Raw genomic sequence first — 22,307 nt, 5'->3', positions numbered from 1 at the left:
GAGAACGCAGAAATGGTCTATGAATAGGCTACCATTAATATCAAAAAAATAGCATTAGATTACCTAAATCAAAAAGTTCAAGACCAGCATATCTATAAAACAGTATATATTTGGACAAAACAAAAAAAACACTAAACAAATACCATGTAACAATATAAACACTAGATTGGCAAATAAAAAAATATCACCAAAGAATAACTACCTCGGCCTAGTTTTTCTTACTTCGACATTTATTGCCAAAAAAAAAATTGTGGCATGTGGGCCAACTTAATAATATACCAACTTAAAAATCTGACGTCATTTGTTTTCAATCAATGGTTAAAAAATAATATCTTTATTAATTGGTTAAGCAAGAAAAACGCATTTCTTGACCTACAGGGAATGTTGTGTTGTTACTCAGTAAATAATCCTCAATGGTCTAACAAAAGAGAAAGATGTTAATCAACAATACTAAAATTACTCATATAAGTCTATCATCACACAACGGTTTTTAACACATTTAGTTTTATTCAGGTTTGTGGTTCTTCTACAACTAGTGATGTAACAAGTTGATGCATCTGGTTACTTTTTCTTTTTCTTCCTTTTATCCAGTTTTCAAGTGAAACCTTTTCAAGAGCAGAAAGCTGTTGGAGAAGTTCAGAATCTAGTGAGACGAAGTCTTTACATGCTTGCTGGTAACGGATGAAAAGTTTTTCGGAAACAAAACCATTAACTAAATTTGTGAAGGGACTTTTCAGCTCATCCAATAGAAAAAAAAGGCAACTTTCAAGGAGGAAATGTTGTACCGTAGTTACTGGAGCAGCAGCTGGTGTGTAATCACTTTGATGGAGAAAATCAAAGGATGACCAAACAGGAGTACAAGAGAGCACAGGCTGTGTTCTCCGGCGTCGTTTCTGGCCAGCTTTGCTGGGTCTGCTGTTATGACAACCTTTACAAGTGCACTTTAGTGAACAATCAATACCTGCACGAAAACACTTGCATCTGTAATTGTATACACACCTTTTTTTCAAATCTTTGTCGTTTTTGCCACAAGAGCAGTGAATTTCATTTTGCTCAGAAGGTCCTTGGATTTGTTCTTCCAAAATGAAAAAAGCATCTTTTACGCCATCATAAAGAACAAATACTGGCTTACTGACAACAGAATCTTTAGCTATCAGTGGTAATATTGGGATGTCCAAACAGGATGGGATGACAACAACTGAAATCCCGAATGCATCCCCAAAAGTCAGGATTCCGATTTGATAGTTATCTAACATTGACATGCTGTTATCCAGAACTTCTCCTTCAATACAGTTATTGTATCTAAAGAAATAACTCATTTATTATTATCATTGTTATTGCTATGATTATTGTTAACACAATTAGAACTTATTCACCCACATCAGTCCTGCCTATCCCTGGAAGTTCCATCATGCGGATTCCACCCCTCCTCTGGCGTTTTTTTATTAACAACGCTTTAATGCTATGTTGCATGGCTACGATACTTATTGAGCTCCAATATTTATCTATTAGACACCTGCACACAAAATGTTTAGGTCCCATATACCTTTCAGAGGCTGAGATATTGGCTATGACTCGAAACTACACCTAAAAATTTCTATGAAACCCTTATAATGGGGAAAATATAATATCTCTAAGAATTATCTTTGGAACTTGAAACTCACAACACCACTTTGTTTCCTCAAAAAGAATCATTTTGCTTGCTTTGGTCTTTGTCCCAATATTACATGGAAAACCCGGACCAAATAGGGTTACAGTTATGAATCACAATCTTAAACTAATTAGCTAGCTACCTATATCTAATAATGCTGACATCAGTGCATTGTTTGGCAACGGAAAATGTTTGAAATTAATTGTGTGAAATTTGTACTCGCTTCTTGGCACTAATTTTTTGCTTGTGATAAGACATCATTTTTTTTTTCTGTCACTCACGATTCACACTTTCAGCCTGATTTTTTAAGGTTGACTAAATTGCATTGGTCACGAATGAATAGATAGAATGTTCCAATCATCATCATCATCATCATCATCATTCTCGGCTTAACGTCCGTTTTCCATGCTAGCATGGGTTGGACAGGGTATATTAATGACCCTCTTCCAATCTGATCTAGACTGTGTTAGATCTAAACTCAACTTCCTCTGTATCAAGTCTGTCCTTATAACCCCCTGCCTCTCGATCTGTCTCTGTCCCTACACTTTCTTACCCAATTATCCCCCTCCATTCTTTCCAAGTGCTCCAGCCAATTTAATCTTCTTATCTGGATAATCTTTAATTCTACGGATACTTAGCTGCTTCTTAGCTCATCTGAACTCTTTCTGTCTCTCAGACTGGAGTTACACATCCACCTAACCATTCTCATATCATTCCTTAATTCCTTAATAAACGGTCAAGATCTTCCTGCTTCACTGCCCATGTCTCACTACCATACAACATAACACTTCTTACACAAGCCTCAAACAACCTACCTTATAACTCAATTGACAAGACTCTGCTAGTCAACAAAGGAAGTAACTCTCTGAACTTTTTCCAAGCAGAACCTATCCTGCAAGTAACACTTCTTCCAACACCCCCTTCTCAACTATCTCTAACGAGCCACTGTTGTACATCATTGAAGCTGGAAATACTTCATTCTCTATAATCTCACCTTTGCAAATCAAGAAGAGGTTTTCAGTGACAGCGTGATTATTGGAAGTTTCCAGTTAAGATCTAGAAAAATTCTTTGGCCTTATTTTGACAGCCAGGTTATGTTGTCCAACAGACCAAATGGGATATAAATGATAAGTTACTATTTCACTTCTAATTTTATTATGCTAAAAATCAAAAGTTCTATCAAAATGTTGTCGTTTTTAAAACTTTTAACTTTTAACTACAAGTTCACAACTTTTAATAAAAACATGATGTGAATAAATTATAATTTCCTTTGTACATGCTAAAAAGAGAATTTTTTTGACACCCCATGGCAGGCATATATATAATATATTACCCATGATTTGTAATACAAATATCTGCACAGCACCGTTGTTAGTCTATTTTTTGTGAGAGCCAGCTGATCAAACATGTTCTATGTGAAAGGTGAAAACGTTTGCAAATCTTTATTTTTGAAATGAAATAATCACCTTACAATGTTCTTAACAATGGCAGTTTCACATATTTAACATTCCTTACCTCGAAGTAGACTTAAATTCCTGAAGATGGTTGGCTAAAAAAGTTTTAAAGGAAGTTATTCCTCCGTCTTGTGACAATGATCCATTGATGAAATCACACATTTCCTTTGGCAGTTCTTCTTTAGTAGATAAATCCTTCATCACATTGAATAGGTCATTGTAAATGCATCCTGTAGATGGTCTCAAAGTCAACTGCATGCTAGTTAAAACTTCCTGGAGTGTTTCTGGCTTCATGGATTGTGCTTTTTGACAAGCCTGATAATATTGAAGTGGGCTCCAGTTCTCAGTTGGAACAGTTGAGTAGCCTTGGTATCGATAAAGTCGAGTTGAGAGTTCTTTGGTTATCTTGCTACTTATATGTAAAAGCACTTTAGCAAGAGTTATTGTTCCACTAGCTAAAAAAAATTGGATAACAATTATCAATTTTGGAAATTTTAAATTCACACTGATCAGGATACTTACCCCTGCTTTGAGGCTAATATATAATGGGCTTAAAAAATTGGGGAGACAATACAAAACAGAGAATTTCAAACCAAAAAACTCCCTCTAAGGAAACGTGACATGCTGGTCATGAGAAACGAAAATAATAGAGATATTTTGATTAATTATAGACCAATCAGCAAATTACGAAATGTTACACAAGTTTTAAGGACAACAAAAAATAAATTAACCGTGCAAACGTAACATGTTACAGCGGCTGTTTCTTTAGAAAAAAAGAAACACATCTATTTTGCCTGTTACAGACACACGGAACTGGTGTATTATTATACAGATTTTAATGCAACGCAACGCCTTTCAAATTATGATGATGGCAAATTATGAGCCGGAAGAAAGAGACTGGTAATTTTTGGTCCTTGGCCACACACAAACACACACAAAAGGCATATTAATATATAAGTAATAGAAAATCAGTCTGTATACTGTGGGTTACATAAGGCTAACTTACTTTGAGCATCCTTTGTATAATTATGATCTGTGGGTCCATTTGATTTATCCAACAGCAAGCTTTCATAGGCAAGATCAACAGCATCAATCTTTGCATGACATTCATTAAATTGATCTGTCAATGAATGCATTGGAAGTATATTACCTAAGTTTTTCTCTATGCTCCAAATTGGAGGTGCAACCATATGACCATCAATTCGGCAATTATGAATGTAAAACATTTGGGCAAGAAGAGAAATGGCTGTTTGTACTCCCAGTTTATTTCTTTTTACAAGACTTTTCAATTCCCTATGCAAACGTTCATTCCTGTTGGTCCCCATACCCACTTGAATATTAGAAACGCATCCAAGAGAAATGTGATGTTTGAGATTTTTCACTTCCTTGTAAAAATTTGCATTGAAAATATTCCAACCATTGTAATTGATGTTTTGCCATTTCTTTACAAAGCAATCCAGACAGTTATTGATTTGTTCAATGCTTGCTGTTGATTTCTTTCTACTCGTTCCCAAATCATTTGCCTGCCGAAAAATCAAGCCTACCTCTCTACACACATCATGGAAAAATGGATGTTTTTTAGAGAGGGTCTTGGTAAGTCGCTGAATTGCATGAAACAAATCTAGTTTCACACTACATTTTGGAAAAATCTCTTGGAGCTTGTTTCGCCAATGACAACAGTTATCTATACAGATAGATTCAACTAATTCAGCTTGAACTGCTATCTTTTCAAATAAGGAGGAAATAACTTCAAATGAGGTTCCTTTAGTTAAGCGAAAATTTTTAACTTTCCCCATTTCATTCAAGATGATGAAAACACTATCAAATTGCATCACCCAACGTCCATTCTTTTCATAACCAATGTTGGCTGCACACTTAAAAGTGTGATCGCATGACAACATTTTAACTTGTACATGGTGAAAATGCCAATCAAAGTGCTCAACATTCCCTTGATAATGCATAACAAAACACTTTTTTATTAAGTTATCACTTGGTGATATCGATTTAAAATGGTTCTTATAAGGAGGAATTCCCAATGTTTTTAACTTTCCAAATGATCGAAAATAGTGATCCAAAAATGATCCACTCAATATTCTTTCAATAGCTGCAAAATTATTTCCATTCTCAACCAAGCGAACTATACTGTCAAAAACAGTTTTCATCATGCCGCTATCATGACTGAGTACGAATGGTACATCTTCATGGTGAATTTGGTTCAATATCCCTGAGTGATATGACACCATTTTGTGTTTATATGAGCACTGGTACATTCTTCCAATCAAAGCTAAGTGCCAGTTGAAATCCCAGATGATACGAGGAGATCTACCAGAAGTCAAACCTTTATCCCATTCTCCAGTGACATCCAACTTTGATTTTTTATTGTCATCTTGCATACAATGGGGGCAGTGCAATTCTTTGTCTGATAGATGAGATATTGGATCCCATACAAGAATATTAGGCAATATTGCTACTTCCGTTAAATCAGCATTAACTGGAACATAATTAGCAAGGTTAGTGTAATATGTTGATTTCTGGGTACCAACAGTTTCCAAAATTTTGCTAATGACATCAGTCAATGTTTTTGATAATTTCATATTGATACCTAAAAAAGAAATCAATATAGACAGCCATCACACTTTCGCAGCCAAAGAAACAAGGAAATATGCAAATCTTTTCAGTAAACTTTGACACACAAAAATACAGCATTGTCAAAGGAAATGTTCTTAGGGATCGTTTCTTCAAAAAAATCATTTCATATCGTTTCATTGTTTAATCTTTTTAAATCGTATGAAAATCGTTTCACTATTTTGTTAATCGTTTCATTAAAAACAACTGTTTCAAGATTGTTTTATTATATTTACTGGAAATTGTTTCACATACCATAAAATCATTATGATCGCTTCAGTATATTTATTTTAAATCGTTTCAAGGTTATAAGGTGTTTGTTTTACATTCTTTTTAAATAAAAGAATAAAAATTATAAATCTAATAAAACTTACTGTCACGCACTGTCACTAAATTAATTTTTATATTGTAAAAACAGTATATAAAAAACATTAGATATATAGATTTGCTTAATTTTTTTAATTTACCAAAGTGTTTTGTTTTTCAATCTGTAGCTCCTTTTTTATTTCAGAAACTTATTCAAAACGCACTACAATGTCATCTAGAATGTTTCTTTTTATGTAAATCTAAGTTTTCTTGACATAAAAATGAACAAAATAATTATCACAGTTGTCTGTCAGACCCGTTTATAGAATTTTATTATCTATTTATATTTCAGCAATCAGTGTGCATGATAAAATGAATATTAATTGTATTTTTTATTTTTTTACATTGTGGTTTAAAAGTAACAAATATAAAAAAGAAAAGAAATAAGAATATCATTTAAACTTAATTTTAACAGCATTTATTAATTTAGTCCTGGGCACTAGGTTGTGAAATACATGCCAATAACACCTAAAAATAGTACCTGCCATACTGCTCCATTACATACATGCTCAATTTGATTGCAAATATATAAATAGATTAAAATAACATTCAACACAGAAGAAAAATTGATCTCCAGAATTGTTAGAGAGAGTAAGGAAATCGTTACTAAAGAAAAAAATAAATCACGTAAGTGAAGTAAGGTCATAAGTATTGACTTTGTTCAGATTATATTTTTATTCTATAAGGCCTGTGGAAGAATCCACTCTGTCAGAAGATTAGTTTGTTTTGCAGGTTTTGCTAACGTCAACAGTGCATATACAAAAAAATTGCCAAAATGTAGTTTATATATCTGTTGCCTGTGATGCATATAGATTGAAACGCTGATAACAAATAATGTATAGGATCATATGTGTTTGCAAACGCATAAGGAGATATGTGTTTTAAAAAAAATCTTCTTTAGAAATTTGCACTGTAAAATCCACTTAGGCAGGAGTACATTGGAAAAGAGAATGCTAACTTGTATTTTGATAACGTCCCCCAGGAGCCGTCTATACACATATTTTTTTTGAAATTTGATGATACGTTGCTTTCATAGTGTAAAGCTAGTCAAAATTACAACACCAACAATAACAAATTCAGAAAGAACACATCTCAAATATTCACATCTTATAAAGTGATTACGTTTGATTATGTTGAAAACCTTCAATCTGAAGTGTCAGAAAACAAACTTATCTGGAAAATCATTTATTCGGTTGCATACCATCCTGTCCCCAAAAATGTAAAAATAACCAGTTAAGAACGCAATTTTTTCTCTTCTTAGTATGACGATCTGTAGTGACCTTTACTAACCATTTTAAACGTAAATGTAAAAAATAAAAAAGCAGTAAATTTTGAATCAACAAAGATATAAAAAAGCTATAAGTTTACACAATAGCCTTCAGTGGAGTTCAATTCCACAAAAATTTGTTTTATCAGTATATATATTGCATGTGGTCTTTTTCCCACAAAAGTTTACACACAAAAAAAACAGCAGTTTGCAACACAAACAAAAACACGAACAACCGTGCTACATAAACCCAAGTGCATTTCCAATCATGTCTACAACCCCCTGTAAAAATAACCTGGCATTTTACATGTAGGCTAACAAAATTTTACCAGGATGTCAGAAACAAAACAATAAAAAAAAACTTAACAAACACGCTTTAAATTCTGAAAAAATTTATTCCACTTGTCATATTGCACGTGGTCAGATGTAAAAGTTACAGGAAATATTAAAAGAATTTAGTCTATGCGCATAAAAATACTTTTTCATTTCAAAGCAAATTGGCCTAATTTCTTAAAACTTAGTATAGTAATGCCACATTGTGTTCAGAGAGAATGAAGTTTTTGATTTCCAAATGTGACAAAGATAACAAATGATGCAATAATAATCAATTAGTCAGTTTTGTCTCCTACCCTACAAAGGGCTTCTCTAGCACCCAGACCTGCAAGGTATAAAACTCCGTAATTTATTCAAAAAACGTGAGTTAGCAAATCTAGCTTTATTAATATTCCGGACCGGAATTAGGTCTGGGAATTTTTTGAGTTCATGGAAGAAAAGTGTTTCTCACTTTCGAAGAGAAGTGTTTCGAACGGAAGAGAAGATTTCAGAGGAAAAAAGAGAAGTGTTTTAAGTAAGAAGGGAAGTGGACCATAGGGGCCATCGTACGTAAGGCATTTGCTAAGAAAAACATGCAGTAGGCAGAGAATTATTCACTTTTTCCTTTGTATTTTCACTTTTTAAACTGGTGCGATTTGCGATTTTACAATTATTTGAAGGATACTCAGTAGTGACATAAGATTGTATATTATGAAAGTTCAAGACCTAAACTTGGTTATTAATTTAATTGCTTCAAGTTGTGGGGTACACTCATCATGAAAAATTAGCAGTCAAAAGAGAAAGAAACCTTATTTTGGAAGCTAGTTACATCACAAGTTTTAATATTGTCTTAAAAATACCACAGTGCTGATCAAAGAGGAATTGCTAGTTATGTCATACAAGATTTATATAGCTACTAGTACAGCCAAAATAATGTAGCTCATTAAACACAAGTAAAGAAAACAATGGGTTTTTTTCTAAACTAATAGTTTCATGCTCATTAAACAGATACCTAGCTAGCTATAATATAAAAAAAACAATTCTAAAATTTCTTATTTTGTGTTTTTAGAAACTTTATTTAACAAACCAGGGCGGAGCTACCTACATTTTTTATAAACCAAATTAAAAATTGTCAAAAAGCTGGCTGTATCTGTCTCGTAGTTTTTGTTAGCTAGGGGTCACACTGGATCACTCATACATATCGTAGCCTTATTCCTTAGATATGTAGGAGGGCAAGATGCTAAGCCCAGATGCTAAAAATAGATCATAAAAAGTTATTTCTAATATCACTCAACTTCAAAAAACATTAAACAGTGCAGTTTGAACACAAACTTAGCCTTAAAAATTGCTACACCTCAATTTTGCATTGGAATAATTTTAATCTGTAAAGTACAAAGTTTCGACTGCTGCGAAATATAAAATAAAATAATATACTGTGGTATAAACAAATTTAATGGAAAATAACAAATTTAGTGACTTTAACTGTTTTCGTCAAATATTTTCGGTTGCCAATTTTTTCCATGTCAATGTACAAAAATTACTATAGTTATCACAAAATTGTAAAAGTGGGCCTTGCCTAAATTTATTCTTGCATTTTACCAAAATTAAGAACACAGTAATACAGTGTAACATGCTAATATATCCCTTCCTAGCTAGTTATGTAATATTTATATACAATAATTTCTAACGAAAAGTCAAAGCCAGTCATTATATCATTGAATTGTGCATTTTATTTTCAATCGATTTTATCTGTGCTCTTTTTTATATAACTAGTTAGCTATACTTTGTAAATAAATCCTTTATTAAATGCTCTTCCACGTTAATCCATGTCAAACTTGCGGATCCATATATAGCTAGCTAGCTATAGCTTACTGTAAAAAAACTTCCTCTTAAGTCTTTCTATAGCTAGCTGTAATTTTTATTTCTTCTTGCCAAAGTGCACTGATGATAGAACAGTGTTTCTTTTTAACCATTACTTTATTCCTCACAACACAACACAAAATGTTTGGTATATTGTGGCATATAGCTTGTCCCTCTTGCCTCTCTATAAAAGTCAGTAATTTAAGTTTTTTTCGATTCCAACATCTTAGCCATGTCAATACACCACAAAGAGGGTTAGCAACACCATTTAAACGTGTTATTAAAAAGCCAAATGTCAGTTAAAGTACAACATTAGTTGAAGAAACATCAGGCAGGATTTTGCATTTCTGCCTCTTCTCGGAGCACTAACCAGAATAGTTGTAAAAAACCTTACCATGAAAATTATTTGGGTCATTGAGACAAATGAAAACAAGCCAAAACTTTGTCCCTACAAAGCGCTTCGTTAGCGCGCAGACCTGCGCAGTATGAAACTCCGTAATCTATATTATAATGCCTGTATACGTCTGTCTGTCTGTCACGCAAAATGGTAGCTTAGCTGCGCAATAGCGAGAAGCACGCAATGCGGTATAAAAAGGACGGGCAAACCCGTGGATTTTCTACGGGCTAACGACTAGTCTCTTATAATAATACAGAGACTGTGTCTGTTTGTAACAGGCAAAGTGGATATGTTCATTTTCCTTTGATGTTGCCGAAAAAAATCCTTGATTACTGTGGAAAGTTTATCATTTCTTGAACATGATAGTTTAGTAGGCGACGTTTCGGGAGATCCTTCTCCCATCATCGGGCAAAGTAAAAGGGTGTTGCGCATGTATTTATATAATTGCAGAGGATTGAAATTCATAAAAATTAAGCAATTAGAAACGAGATGATAATTACAGTTAATTACGGTAATTAACATTTTCGGACCTGGATGTAGGTAACTACTTTTTCTGTAGGGCTGGTAACCAAATCTCAGAAAGTTGATACGAGATGCTGTTTATGTGTTTGTTACGTTCCACACTGTTGATGGTTTCTTTAATCTTCCTGGCCGTTGTTCTGGATTCTCTGTCAATGATTTTCTTCTCATCCCAATTAAACTGATGACTTCTGCACCAGCTGTAGTCCACAATTTCGTTTTTCTTCAAATCTCCGTTTCTCACTGCGCGCATATGTTCTTGTACTCGTTGCTTAAACTTTCTTTTTGTTTCGCCTATATACACTGCATCACAATCTTTACACGGGATTTCGTAAACAACATTGCTTTGTTCTTCCAGGTTTATTTTGTCTTTTGGTTTAGACAAAGTGCTTCTTAGGGAGTCTTTAGAGGTAAGAATGCATTTGATCTTGTGTTGCCTTTCAAAAATCTTTGATGTTACCGTAAAATATATGTCTTCTTTGTCGTGAAAAGCTGCAAGTTTTGTGTGGTTTGTTAAATGAAGTTCTAGCACAAAGTAACAGAAATTGTGTTTGCAAAAAAGATGGCTGTTCTTTTTAAGCAATTTCTACTCTTTCCTTAAAAATAAATCTTTACAAAAGCATTTAAAAAGGGGCATGGTATATAAATGAAGTATAGAAAGGTTTCTGTAAGGTTTGTTTATGTTTTTTTTCAGTTTTGATGATATTATTGATGCAAGACATGTTTGTTAGCTAGCATCATAAAACCAACCACACCAACAACAACCTAATAGCTAGCTAGCTCAGACTTTGTAAATATGTAGCCATGTTCTTTGACCAGCTATTAGCTGCTGTAGCTAGCTTATGTTTGCTTCAGTTTTATGTTGCTTTTTACATGTAGCTAAGCTAGCTACCGTAGTGTTATCTTAGTGGTCTTTGCTAAGAATGTGACTGTAACTTATTTCATTTGACATTTTAGGCTTAAATTAACAAGCCACAACAACTTTTAAAAAAGTATTACATAATATTTAAGAAGAGTTTAAGGACTGTTTTTAAGCAAATAATGTTTTTTTCACATTTTTTGTATGCAAATAATGTTGTTTTCACATTTCGTGTATGTAAATAATGTCTTTTTCACATTTTGTGTAACTAAACTTATATACATCAGTTAACATGCAATATGATGAAACGATTTTTATTTAACATGTAGTTCTGGTTGGTACCTTAAGTGTTGTGATTTTTGTTGTTCTAGATGTTCTGACTAAAATGTTTTTGTTTATGACATTTTGTCTTAATTAAGAAAAGTTTTAACTTTTTTTGTGGGAGTACAACACCAAAAAAACTGTTTTTTTATATTTTGTATAAATTCTTACCAGGCAGGACTCTGTACAACATACCGAAATGACTGATCCCTCTCTATTTAAAGTTTGATGCGTTCCAAATCGCAGTTTTTTGAAATTTTGGATAATATTTAATGAGCACAAGATACAAATACTGATTTTTGTTGAATCAGAAGTATTTCCTAGAACCATTCTTTTTTTACACTTTTGTGGAGAAAAAGTGTATGCAATATCATCAGAATAACTGATGTTGTTGCAAACTGTTTTTCTTTTTCACATTTTGGATTGAAATATTTTTATAAAGGGCATATATTAAGAGACATATATATACCAAAATAATTAAATTCTGCAAACTTTGATTTTGTCGTTCACCTCTCATCTTTTATATTTTTGATTAAACTTCTGAGGAAAATCATAGGAATTATTTAGAATTTGTATTTTGTGTTGCAAATTTAGTGCAAAAATTGACGCAAAATGAACTGTTAAATTGATTGTTGTTGTTTTAACATGAATTATGACTAAAACTTTGTTTTTGCATTTCTAATTTGACTAATTAGCCTAAAAAATTTGCCAATTGGTTTTACACTCTGTTCTTTTTTATATATATTTTATGTGAACATAGAAGTACAAAAGTGAAGTCAGAAGCCACAAGAAGTTACTTCGAAAGTGAAGAGTGGAGCTAGAAGTAGCAAAGAAAAGTTAGAAGTAGAAAATGAAAGCTTCGGTTTAAAGTAGATTTGGATTCATAAATAATAAGAACTTTTTAGATATTTTTAGACGTTATGTTTTTATGTAATGGAGTCTTATCTAATGTTACCTTCAAGCTCCCTAAACCTAGCTAGCTAACTGATGATTAATGTTGTTATTCCTCTTTCAGCTATTTAAATCCACCTTAGTAGTCAAATTTAGGGATCTTATTTGAGCACGAATTATGATGTAACAAGCCACAAAATCTTTCAAAGACTTATTAAACTTTAAGGGTAGTGTGAGGAAAAATTTTACTTTAAGAGGAGTGATTTTGTAAAACTAAAGTATGTGCCTTATTTGGAGTAAGTTTTGTTTTGTTGTTGACATCCTGTTAAACTTCTGTGAGATCACATGTAAATTACCAGGTTATATATTTTTACAAGGGAGTGGTTGATATTTTTACAAAGGTTGCTGACATTTTTTGGGAAATTTACCTGGGTTTTTTACATTTGTGGTTAAAATTTCTCAGCAGAGAATAGTATGGTTGCCGATTATATTGTTTGTGTTGCAAACTGTTGTTTTTAAATGCTGTGTAAACTTTTGTGGAAAAAGACCACATGCAAAATACTGAAAGAACAAATGCTTGTACAATTAGACTGAGCTGTTGTGTAAGTAGGATTTTTTTTTATATTTTGTTTTATAAACTTTTTTTAAACTTTAAACTAACTGTAAGTAATGTAATTACGGGAATAAATATGTGAGGAAGGACCATATGCAATTTCAGTTTAAAATGTTTGGTAAAGTCAGTACGGATCATTAGACAAAAAAATTGTTTTATTAACCGGTTAATTTTTACATTTTGTGCATATTTTTGTGGGAGATGATGGTATGCAACCGAATAAATGATTTTTCAAAGTTTAACTTTTTGTTTATTGGTGTTTAACCCTATTTGGCAGAATCTGCCCCTCCCCTCTCCCCTGATTGTTTTTGTTATATGGCTATGATACTTACTGAGTTTCAACATTTATCTATTAGACACCTGCATGCTAAATTTTTAGGTCCCATACCTTTCAGAGGCTTTGATATCGGCCATTACTCGAAACTACCCCTAAAAATCTCTATGAAATCCTTATAATGAGGAAAATATAATAACTCCTGTTAGGATTATCCTAGGATTTTCAGGCAATTTTTTATCCGATCCATGTAAAAACAGGACAATATGTTAAATAACATTTTATTTAGCTTTCAGAAACTTCAAACAGAAAATTCGCTCTAGAACAAAAGTAATTATATTTTAAGCAGATAGTGGCATTTTTAACAATTTTTAAACTTCTGATGACATCACAGAAAATGTGCTGACGCAAGCAAAAATTTATTGCCACCATTTTGTTCCTTTTGTGATGTACTATAGGTGTGCCAAGCTTGATTCAATTTGAACAATCCTATGAAAAGTTATTGAGGGGGGGGGCGGAATCCCCGGTTATAGTATGTTCGAAAAACCCTGGACCGAATAGGGTTAAAATGCATAAAGAACTTATTTCATAGATCTGTGCTGACTGTTGCAAGCCTTTCTTTTCGACATTTCAGATTAAAATATTGAAGGTTTTCCACATAATCACATAATAAGATGTATACATATTTTAGATGTGTTATTTCTGTCTGGGTTGTGACTGTCAATGTTGTAACTTTCTGCTAACTAGATTTTACACCTTGCATGACGTTGTTTTTCATATTTCGTCTGAAGTTTTGTTGGGAGGATTATTTGCGATTTGACATTTGATATTTTGTGTTAGATTTTAAGAACTTTTTTGTTAAATTATGACTTATATACTTTCTTTTTATGCATTTTCAGATTATTTTTTTTAGTAAAAGGCATATTCAACATACTGAAATATTTGCTGATGTCATCAAAATTCAAATGACAGAACTTTTCAATTGTTTTTCTGCCTAAGTGGATTTTTCCACGGGCCTAATCTACTAGTAAGAATATAAACGCATATTTATCACCTTGTTACTGTAAATAATAAGAAAGGGAACATTGATTTCCATGTGAGATGAATTGATATTGCTCAGCCAGAAAACCTTTTTTTGGAATTGGAGAAACAATTAATGGCTCAGCGGATCTCATTTCTCAAAATAGGACAAGCCTTTGCGTGAGCAAGAGCAATTGCTCTTCCCTTATTGATAGGCCTGTAACCAATACTAGCACTGCAAGTGTGCTAGTAAAGAGTATAGCCAATATAAGGTTATTGAGTGCTAACAAACATTTCTGTTCTTTAACTTCGTTTTAGAACAGTTGTACAGTTCAGTGTGAACGCATAATTTTACTGCACAATAAATTAGATGAGAATAAACTTGGGAACTCGGCTTGATATTGTGCACTTCTGTCTGAAAAGCAAAGTGATTGTCTTTATTATTCTTTAGTCACCAAAATTTTCTTTGAAGTTTTACTTTGTTTACGTCACCTGAATAAAATGACTCTATTTGATTTGCTTAAATAATTTTAACGGTTGACTTTCAAAAAAGGGTAACCCTTGATACACAAAAAAAATATGCAATGGTTCATTCGTCTTGAAAAAAGTTCAAAACGTTAAAGGGTAAAGTGGTTCAAAAAGCATTTTGAAAAAGAAAGAAAAGTCCAGGTAAAGAATTAAAGCAGAATTTAAAAAATGAAGTTAGAAGCTATGAGAAGGTACTTTGAATTTGATGTAACACATCATTTGTAGAAAATTACCAACCCATATCTGTGCTACGATTTTATCAAAGCTTCTTGAAAAGGCGTGTGTACGCAGTTTACAAATTTGGTAAAGTAACAATCTTTTAAGTGATTGTCAGCTTGGATATCGGGCAAACAGATCCACATGTTGACCGGTGCAATATTTCTAGACTTTAGTAAAGCTTTTGATACTATAAATCACGATCTTATTATTAAAAAGCTTGCTTCGTATGGTGTTTTAGACGTGGAGTTGAGGTGGTTTACCAAGTACTTCTATTGTCAGTTGCAATATGTTATGATTGGCAGGCAGTGTTCACCAAAGTCAAATGTTTATAGTGTAGTTCCTCAGGGGTCAATATTAGGACCGTTGATCTACCTAATATTTTACAACGACTTTCCCGAACATCTATCGAAGGCAAAATGTATTTAGTATGCTGACGATACCGTGGTGTTTTTCTCTAGCTCAAGTTGATGAAATGAATGCTTTAAAGAAATATTTTGACAACAATGAATTAATATTCAATCTCAAAAAAGGAAGGACAGAAACAATGCCATTTGGTACAGTCAAGCCTATTGGGACAAAATCTCTAAAAATCACCTTGGATGACCATGACATAAATCATACAATCACATTTGTTATCTTGGAAACGAATTAGACCCTTCATTAACAATGAGCAATAACTTTGATAAGTTGCACAAGAAGGCATCAAGCAGATTGAGCTTACTCTCAAAAATGAGACCCTTTTTGATGCTGCTGCTAAAATTTACGAAATGGTTGTTCCTGTTCTGGTTTATAGTACACTTGCACACATACAGTTAAATGCTACACAAAAATGAAAAAACGAATCAATCGAAAGGCGGGAAAAAATAAAATTGAAAAAGATGTGCAAAGTTGTTAAATGTTTAAATGACGAAATGTTTACTAACTTTAATGACTTCTTTACTATCAAACATCAAAATTAATAACGAGCTCCCTTTAGCTATTCGATCCTCAGATTGGAATTTGAACACAATGTTAGCAGATCATTTCAATTAATGATTTGTCCTAGATTCAAGACAGAAGTTATTCTTATTGAAATGAGTTGTCAATAATATTTAAAATTCAACAGTGATTACAAAACTGTCCTTCGAAATTTTGAAGTCAACAATTTTATGCGTAAGAGGTACGAGAGTGCCATGGAAAATACCAAACAAAACAGACGTTGGTGTAGATATCATGTTGAACTCTTTTGAAGCAACTATGTTTTGACATTTGAGATAACTTGACACAAGTGATTGGGCCTATACTCATCGTCTTGGCTTGTTCGAGTTTTTAATTGTAATTGTAACCATGTAATCACTGTTGGGTAGTCTTCGTTTTGTTTTATGGAGAGTTTTTTTTTGCAAGTTCTTGAAGAAAAACGTGACATTCAGCGATGACTCTGATTTTATTCTGATTTGTTGAATTGGCTGGGGCACTTGCAAAGAATGGAGGGGGGAGTGTAGAGACTTGATAGTTCCTGGGGGAAAGCCCAGAGGCAGACCAAGAAAGATTTGGCAGGAGGTTATAAGGACAGACTTGATACAGAGGAAGTTGAGTTTAGGTCTAACACAGTCTAGATCAGATTGGAAGAGGGTCATTAATATAACCCGTCTTTTTTTCTTCTTAAGTATATTTTAAATAGCTACATTCTACTATTTTCATGATCTTTTATTGTATGTTTTCAAAATAATAGGAATTGGCAAAATGGAAATAGGCGAGACCCTTTTAGTCTTCCAACATTTAGGTATACAACCAGTAAATAAAAGATTTGTCAAAAGACTTGATAAATAAATACTAAAACTGACGAACCTGCTTTTAGAAGTTGTGAACCAATTCCGTCCAAGCCTGTAGCTTTATTAAGTTTTAGTGAACTAATTATTTTTTTGACACTTTCCAGACACTTTTGGTTAAGGTAGCTAGCTGGAAGTTCGCTAGGTTGCTTGCAGAGCCATCCCACTTGGTAGAACACATTACAAAAAAATTTCATTTCTGCTAGGTTTAATACCTTGTGGTATAATCTACCAAAATTATCTAATCTAAGCTATATCGCAACTGACGGAAGGGGTTGCTCAAGAAAAGGAAGAAAGTGTATGTATATCACTATTTTTTACATGTAATGAATCAGTTCTTATTCTTACTTAAGCCAGATAGCATACTATCTATGATAAAGCTACCGAACTTATCTGACTAGCTAGCTACGTGTAGCATGAAACCAGCTGATTAGCTAACATAACATCAGTTACTTAGCTAGCATATATAAAAGGATTTTTAGGACAGATTTTTTATAACTAGCTAACATATTGCAGTCAATGAGATTGGGATAATTCTGATTAGGAATGTTCAAATAACTACAATCATCTACAAAATTTGTTAGTTCTGGCAACTTTTAACCAAAAACCAAATTTTTAGCGAATTCAGCAAAAGAACATATCTAGCTGGATATTTTGCAGATACAAGGTGTCTAGTGAATTTCGGAAATAAATTTCAGGGTCATTAAGGGTTTTTTCGCCAATATTTTGTAATTTTTCAGGTTTTTTTCTTTGTTTTTTAGTGTCCTACAAAGATACCGTAAAATATAAATAAGGTGGGTGGGTGCTCGATTCCAGGTTTCAAGAACAGAGCTAAATCATCTTATATAATAATACGCTAAGTGTGTCTGTCTGTGTGTCTGTGACAGGCAAAGTGGATGTCTTCATTTTCATTTGATGTTGCCGAAAAAAATCTTTGATGTTGCCGAAAAAAAAAATGTCTTCTTTGTCGTGAAAAGCCGCGAGTTTTGTGTGGTTTGTTAAATGAAGTTCTAGCACAAAGTAACGGAAATTGTGTTTGCAAAAAAGATGGCTGTCCTTTTTACGCATTTCTCTTCTCTTGCCTTCAAAATAAATCTTTACAAAAGCATTTAAAAAGGGGCATGGTATATAAATGAAGTATAGAAAGGTTACTGTAAGGTTTGTTTATGTTTTTTAAAGTTTTGATGATATTATTGATGCGAGACATGTTTGTTAGCTAGCATCAACCACACCAACAACAACTAGCTAGGTAGCTAGGAATTTATAAATATGTAGCCATGTTCTTTACACCTAGCTAAGTCTCCAGTTTATAGTGACCAGCTATTAGCTGCTGTATGTTAGCTTCAGTTTTATGTTGCTTTTTACATGTAAGCTAATCTTAGTGGTCTTTGCTAAGAATGTGACTGTAACTTATTTTAATTGACATTTTAAGCCTTTTTTTTTAAGCATTTTAACAAGCCACAACAACTTTTAAAAAAGTATTACATAATATTTAAAAAGAGTTTAAGGACTGTTTTTAAGCAAATAATGTATTTTTCACAATTTGTGTAAGCAAATAATGTATTTTTCACATTTTGTGTAACTAAACTTATATACATCGGTTACATGCAATATGACGAAACGATTTTTATTTAACATGTAGTAATTCTGGTACCTTAAGTGTAGTGATTTTTGTTGTTCTAGATGTTCTGACTAAAATGTTTTTGTTTATGGCATTTTGTCTCAATTAAGAAAAGTTTCAACTTTTTTGAGGGAGTACAACACTGAAAAAACTTTTTTTTTTTTATATTTTGTATAAATTCTTACCGGGCAGGACTCTGTACGCAGTTTTTTGAAATTTTGGATAATATTTAATGAGTACAAGATGCAAATACTGATTTTTGTTGAATCAGAAGTATTTCCTACAACCATTCTTTTTTTACACTTTTGTGGAGAAAAAGTGTATGCAATATCATCAGAATAACTGATTTTGTTGCAAACTGTTTTTCTTTTTCACATTTTGGATTGAAATATTGTTATAAAGGGCATATATCAATAGACATATATATACCAAAATAATTTAATTCTGCAAACTTTGATTTTGTCGTTCACCTCTCATCTTTTATATTTTGATTAAACTTTTGAGGAAAACCATAGGAATTATTTAGAATTTGTATTTTGTGTTTCAAATTTAGTGCAAAAATTTAACTGTTGTGAGGGAGGACCATATGCAATTATATATACTAAAAATAATAATTTGATATTCTACAAGTTGTATTTTTGTATGCATTTAAATGACTGCTTTTTCTGAGGTGAATTTGATGGGTTTCATATCAATTTTGTGGAAGATTTTATGGCTGAAGACAATATAGAACATGCCAATTGAACTGATTTTTGTTCATATTTTGATTTGCTCCTCATAAACCTTTGTGTTCAACATTTATTGTAAACTTTTGTGAGGAAGGACCATATATATATATACAATGTTTTCAAAATAATGATTTTTGTTGATTTGAAATTTACTCCTTGCTCATTGCTTTTTCGACATTTCAGGCTAAAATGTTTGGTAAAGTCGGTACGGATCATTAGACAAAAAATTGTTTTGTTAACCGGTTAATTTTTACATTTTGTGCATATTTTTGCGGGAGAGGATGGTATGCAACCGAATAAATGATTTTTCAAAGTTTGTTAAAGTTTGGCTTTTTGATATTGTTCAGGTTGTATTGTTGTATAAGCATTTAGGGAAAAGACAATGTTAAAAATGCGTAAAGAACTTATTTCATAGATCTGTGCTTACTGTTGCAAGCCTTTCTTTTCGACACTTCAGATTAAAATATTGAAGGTTTTCAACATAATCACATAATAAGATGTATACATATTAGAGATATGTGTTATTTCTGACATTATTATTATTGTTGTCGTAACTGTCTGGGTTGTGACTGTCAATGTTGTAACTTTCTACTAACTAGATTTTACACCTTGCACGCCATTGTTTTTCATATTTTGTCTGAAGTTTTGTTGGGAGGATTTCATGCGATTTGACATTTGATATTTTGTGTTAGATTTTAAGAACTTTTTTGTTAAATTATGACTTATATACTTTCTTTTTATGCATTTTCAGATTATGTTTTTTAGTAAAAGGCATTTTCAATATACTGAAATATTAGCTGATGTCATCAAAATTCAAATGACAGAACTTTTCAATTGTTTTTCTGCCTAAGTGGATTTTTCCACGGGCCTAATCGACTAGTGTTAAAATATTTCCACTGAATATAATATTATATGAATATTATGAATGTAACATTTCCACTTAGTATAAATATAACTCATAGAACAAAGTTTCTACATAAGGTTATATTACTTTCCCTGAACTTTTTCACATAAAAAATTATTGCAAACTGAAAGAGAAATAATTATTCAGGGCTTTAAGTGTTTTTTGGCTAATTTTTATGATATTCAGGGCCTTTCAGGGTTTTTATGGTTTTCAGGGTGCACTAGACACCCTGAGTACGTCATGTGTAATCGTTTACGTTGCTCAGCCACAAAGGGCTGTTTTTAACATTAAGGGGGATTGGAGAGCTTTTTAAACCCTGCTGGTGAGCATACATCAGTGCGGTCTAAGTTACAGAAACGGAAATTATTTCAATATATATGTAATAGGAAACTTACTGAAAATCTTCATATATATTATATATACCATTCATTTTTTGAGTTCAATCAGAAAAAATTTCAGAAAAATGAAAAAATTTTATCATGAAATCTCATATATAATTTCTAAACCAGGAAATAATTTTCCGATAAAAAAATATTTTCCGTTTTTGTAACTTAACCCGAACTGTACACTGATGCCATGATACCATTTTTGTTCTGTTTAATATTCTTAAACATTTTCTGATCAGGTCAAAATGTCACTGGCCCATACAATATTGCGTCCGAAACACAATGTGGTACTGCTAATGCAGAAACCCCAGGTTATGTTTCAGGAAATTAAACCTTTTTCAATTTGGCGAAATTAAAACCGTTTAATTGATTACCATGGAGCATGTGGTAACTTCTTGTTTTATAGGTTTCAACCGAAAGGGGCATCTAAAAATTTTCGCTTGCGAACCTAGGGGGGCCCTCTCACCCACTCCGCAACACAAATTTTTAAATTTCATATTCTTCGCAGCACAGTTTTTTTAAGGTACCATACCTCTATCACTCATACTTCATTCTATATAAGCTAAGCTACGTCTATCCTCCTGCCACCTATTGCCAACTACTCCCCAGGTTACTCAAACTTGATAGCCCAATGGGTTTTTTTCTTTGTATCCTCAGCTGTAAGAACTATCTTCTGATATTAAATTTTGAGAGTAAAAAATAAACAAGCACAGAAAATTCAGACCATGGCTAAAGGTAGCTAACTAGCTAGCTATACAACACGAAAAGAAAAAGTACAAAAAAATCAGATTCCAAAATAACTACAATTTATAATTAACACAATATTTTTCTTCATTAGGAACATGAAGCAAAAAAAAGAACATTTGCATTCAATAACTTAGGAGTAAAAAAATGAAACTCAAGCTAAATTTATATACATATATATATATACCTTGTTTTTGTTTTGTCACACAACAATCTTCGGCAATGTTCAACCCGAAAGTGACCACGCTGGCGAAACGCTGCACAAAACGTTAGTAAAATAAAATACCCGTATGTAAGCTTAGAATTAAAAAACAGACCCGGATGAAACGTCATACTTTGTTTACATACATGTGAAATTAAGTAGCACACAAAAAAACGAAAAGGGGGATTTTGCCGGGCAAAAAAATCTTATGAGGCGGCAATAAAAGAGAAGATTCAATACACGTTTCCTGTGATGTTTGATGTTTTTGACCTTAACATCATATTCAGCATAATTATATGTTTATGTAATATTTTCTTGGTTAGCGGGGAAATATTTCAGCATGATCATGAAAACTTTTCCCTGGCAGGGTCCGCCCCCCCCCATTTATTTCTTTTTTTTGGCTGTGCTTTCTTTCCATAAAAGGCTTACGGATAAAATATCTTTCGTCAACAAAGCTAACGAATTCGTTGCCTCGAAACCACTAAGGAAAAACATTTTTGGTAAATTTAGTGAATTGGATTTTATTTATCTGATGATATACTATTTGTTATCTATAGTTTTTTTTTGTAAAATTTAAAAAACATCTTTAAATTTTACCCGCTGATTTGTGAATTTCACAGCTCTAGGTTGGCTAAAAACACTGACTTTTTCAACTTCAAAAAACTTTAAGTAATATTTGTTGATCCTCGGGTTGACTCTAAAGTAGCAGTAGCATGGGCCCTCCACTTTTAAAAGCAT

The 22,307-nt window shown here is 32.5% G+C and overlaps 1 protein-coding gene across 1 annotated transcript; it reads right to left on the bottom strand.

The window, feature by feature from the left end:
* Nucleotides 1-91: 91 nt before the first annotated feature.
* Nucleotides 92-22,307, bottom strand: LOC130636992 (uncharacterized). The gene is made up of 5 exons (XM_057446847.1): nucleotides 22,167-22,307; nucleotides 21,555-21,624; nucleotides 4,112-5,707; nucleotides 3,167-3,560; nucleotides 92-1,302 (listed from the first exon to the last, which is right to left on the bottom strand). The coding sequence occupies exons 1-5, from the start codon at nucleotides 22,305-22,307 to the stop codon at nucleotides 510-512; spliced, it is 2,994 nt and encodes a 997-aa protein (XP_057302830.1). The 3' UTR covers nucleotides 92-509.

This window comes from Hydractinia symbiolongicarpus, chromosome 3 (assembly GCF_029227915.1).
Source record: "Hydractinia symbiolongicarpus strain clone_291-10 chromosome 3, HSymV2.1, whole genome shotgun sequence".
In the NCBI taxonomy this organism is placed as follows: domain Eukaryota; kingdom Metazoa; phylum Cnidaria; class Hydrozoa; order Anthoathecata; family Hydractiniidae; genus Hydractinia; species Hydractinia symbiolongicarpus.
This window is presented reverse-complemented; position numbering and strand designations above follow the sequence as displayed.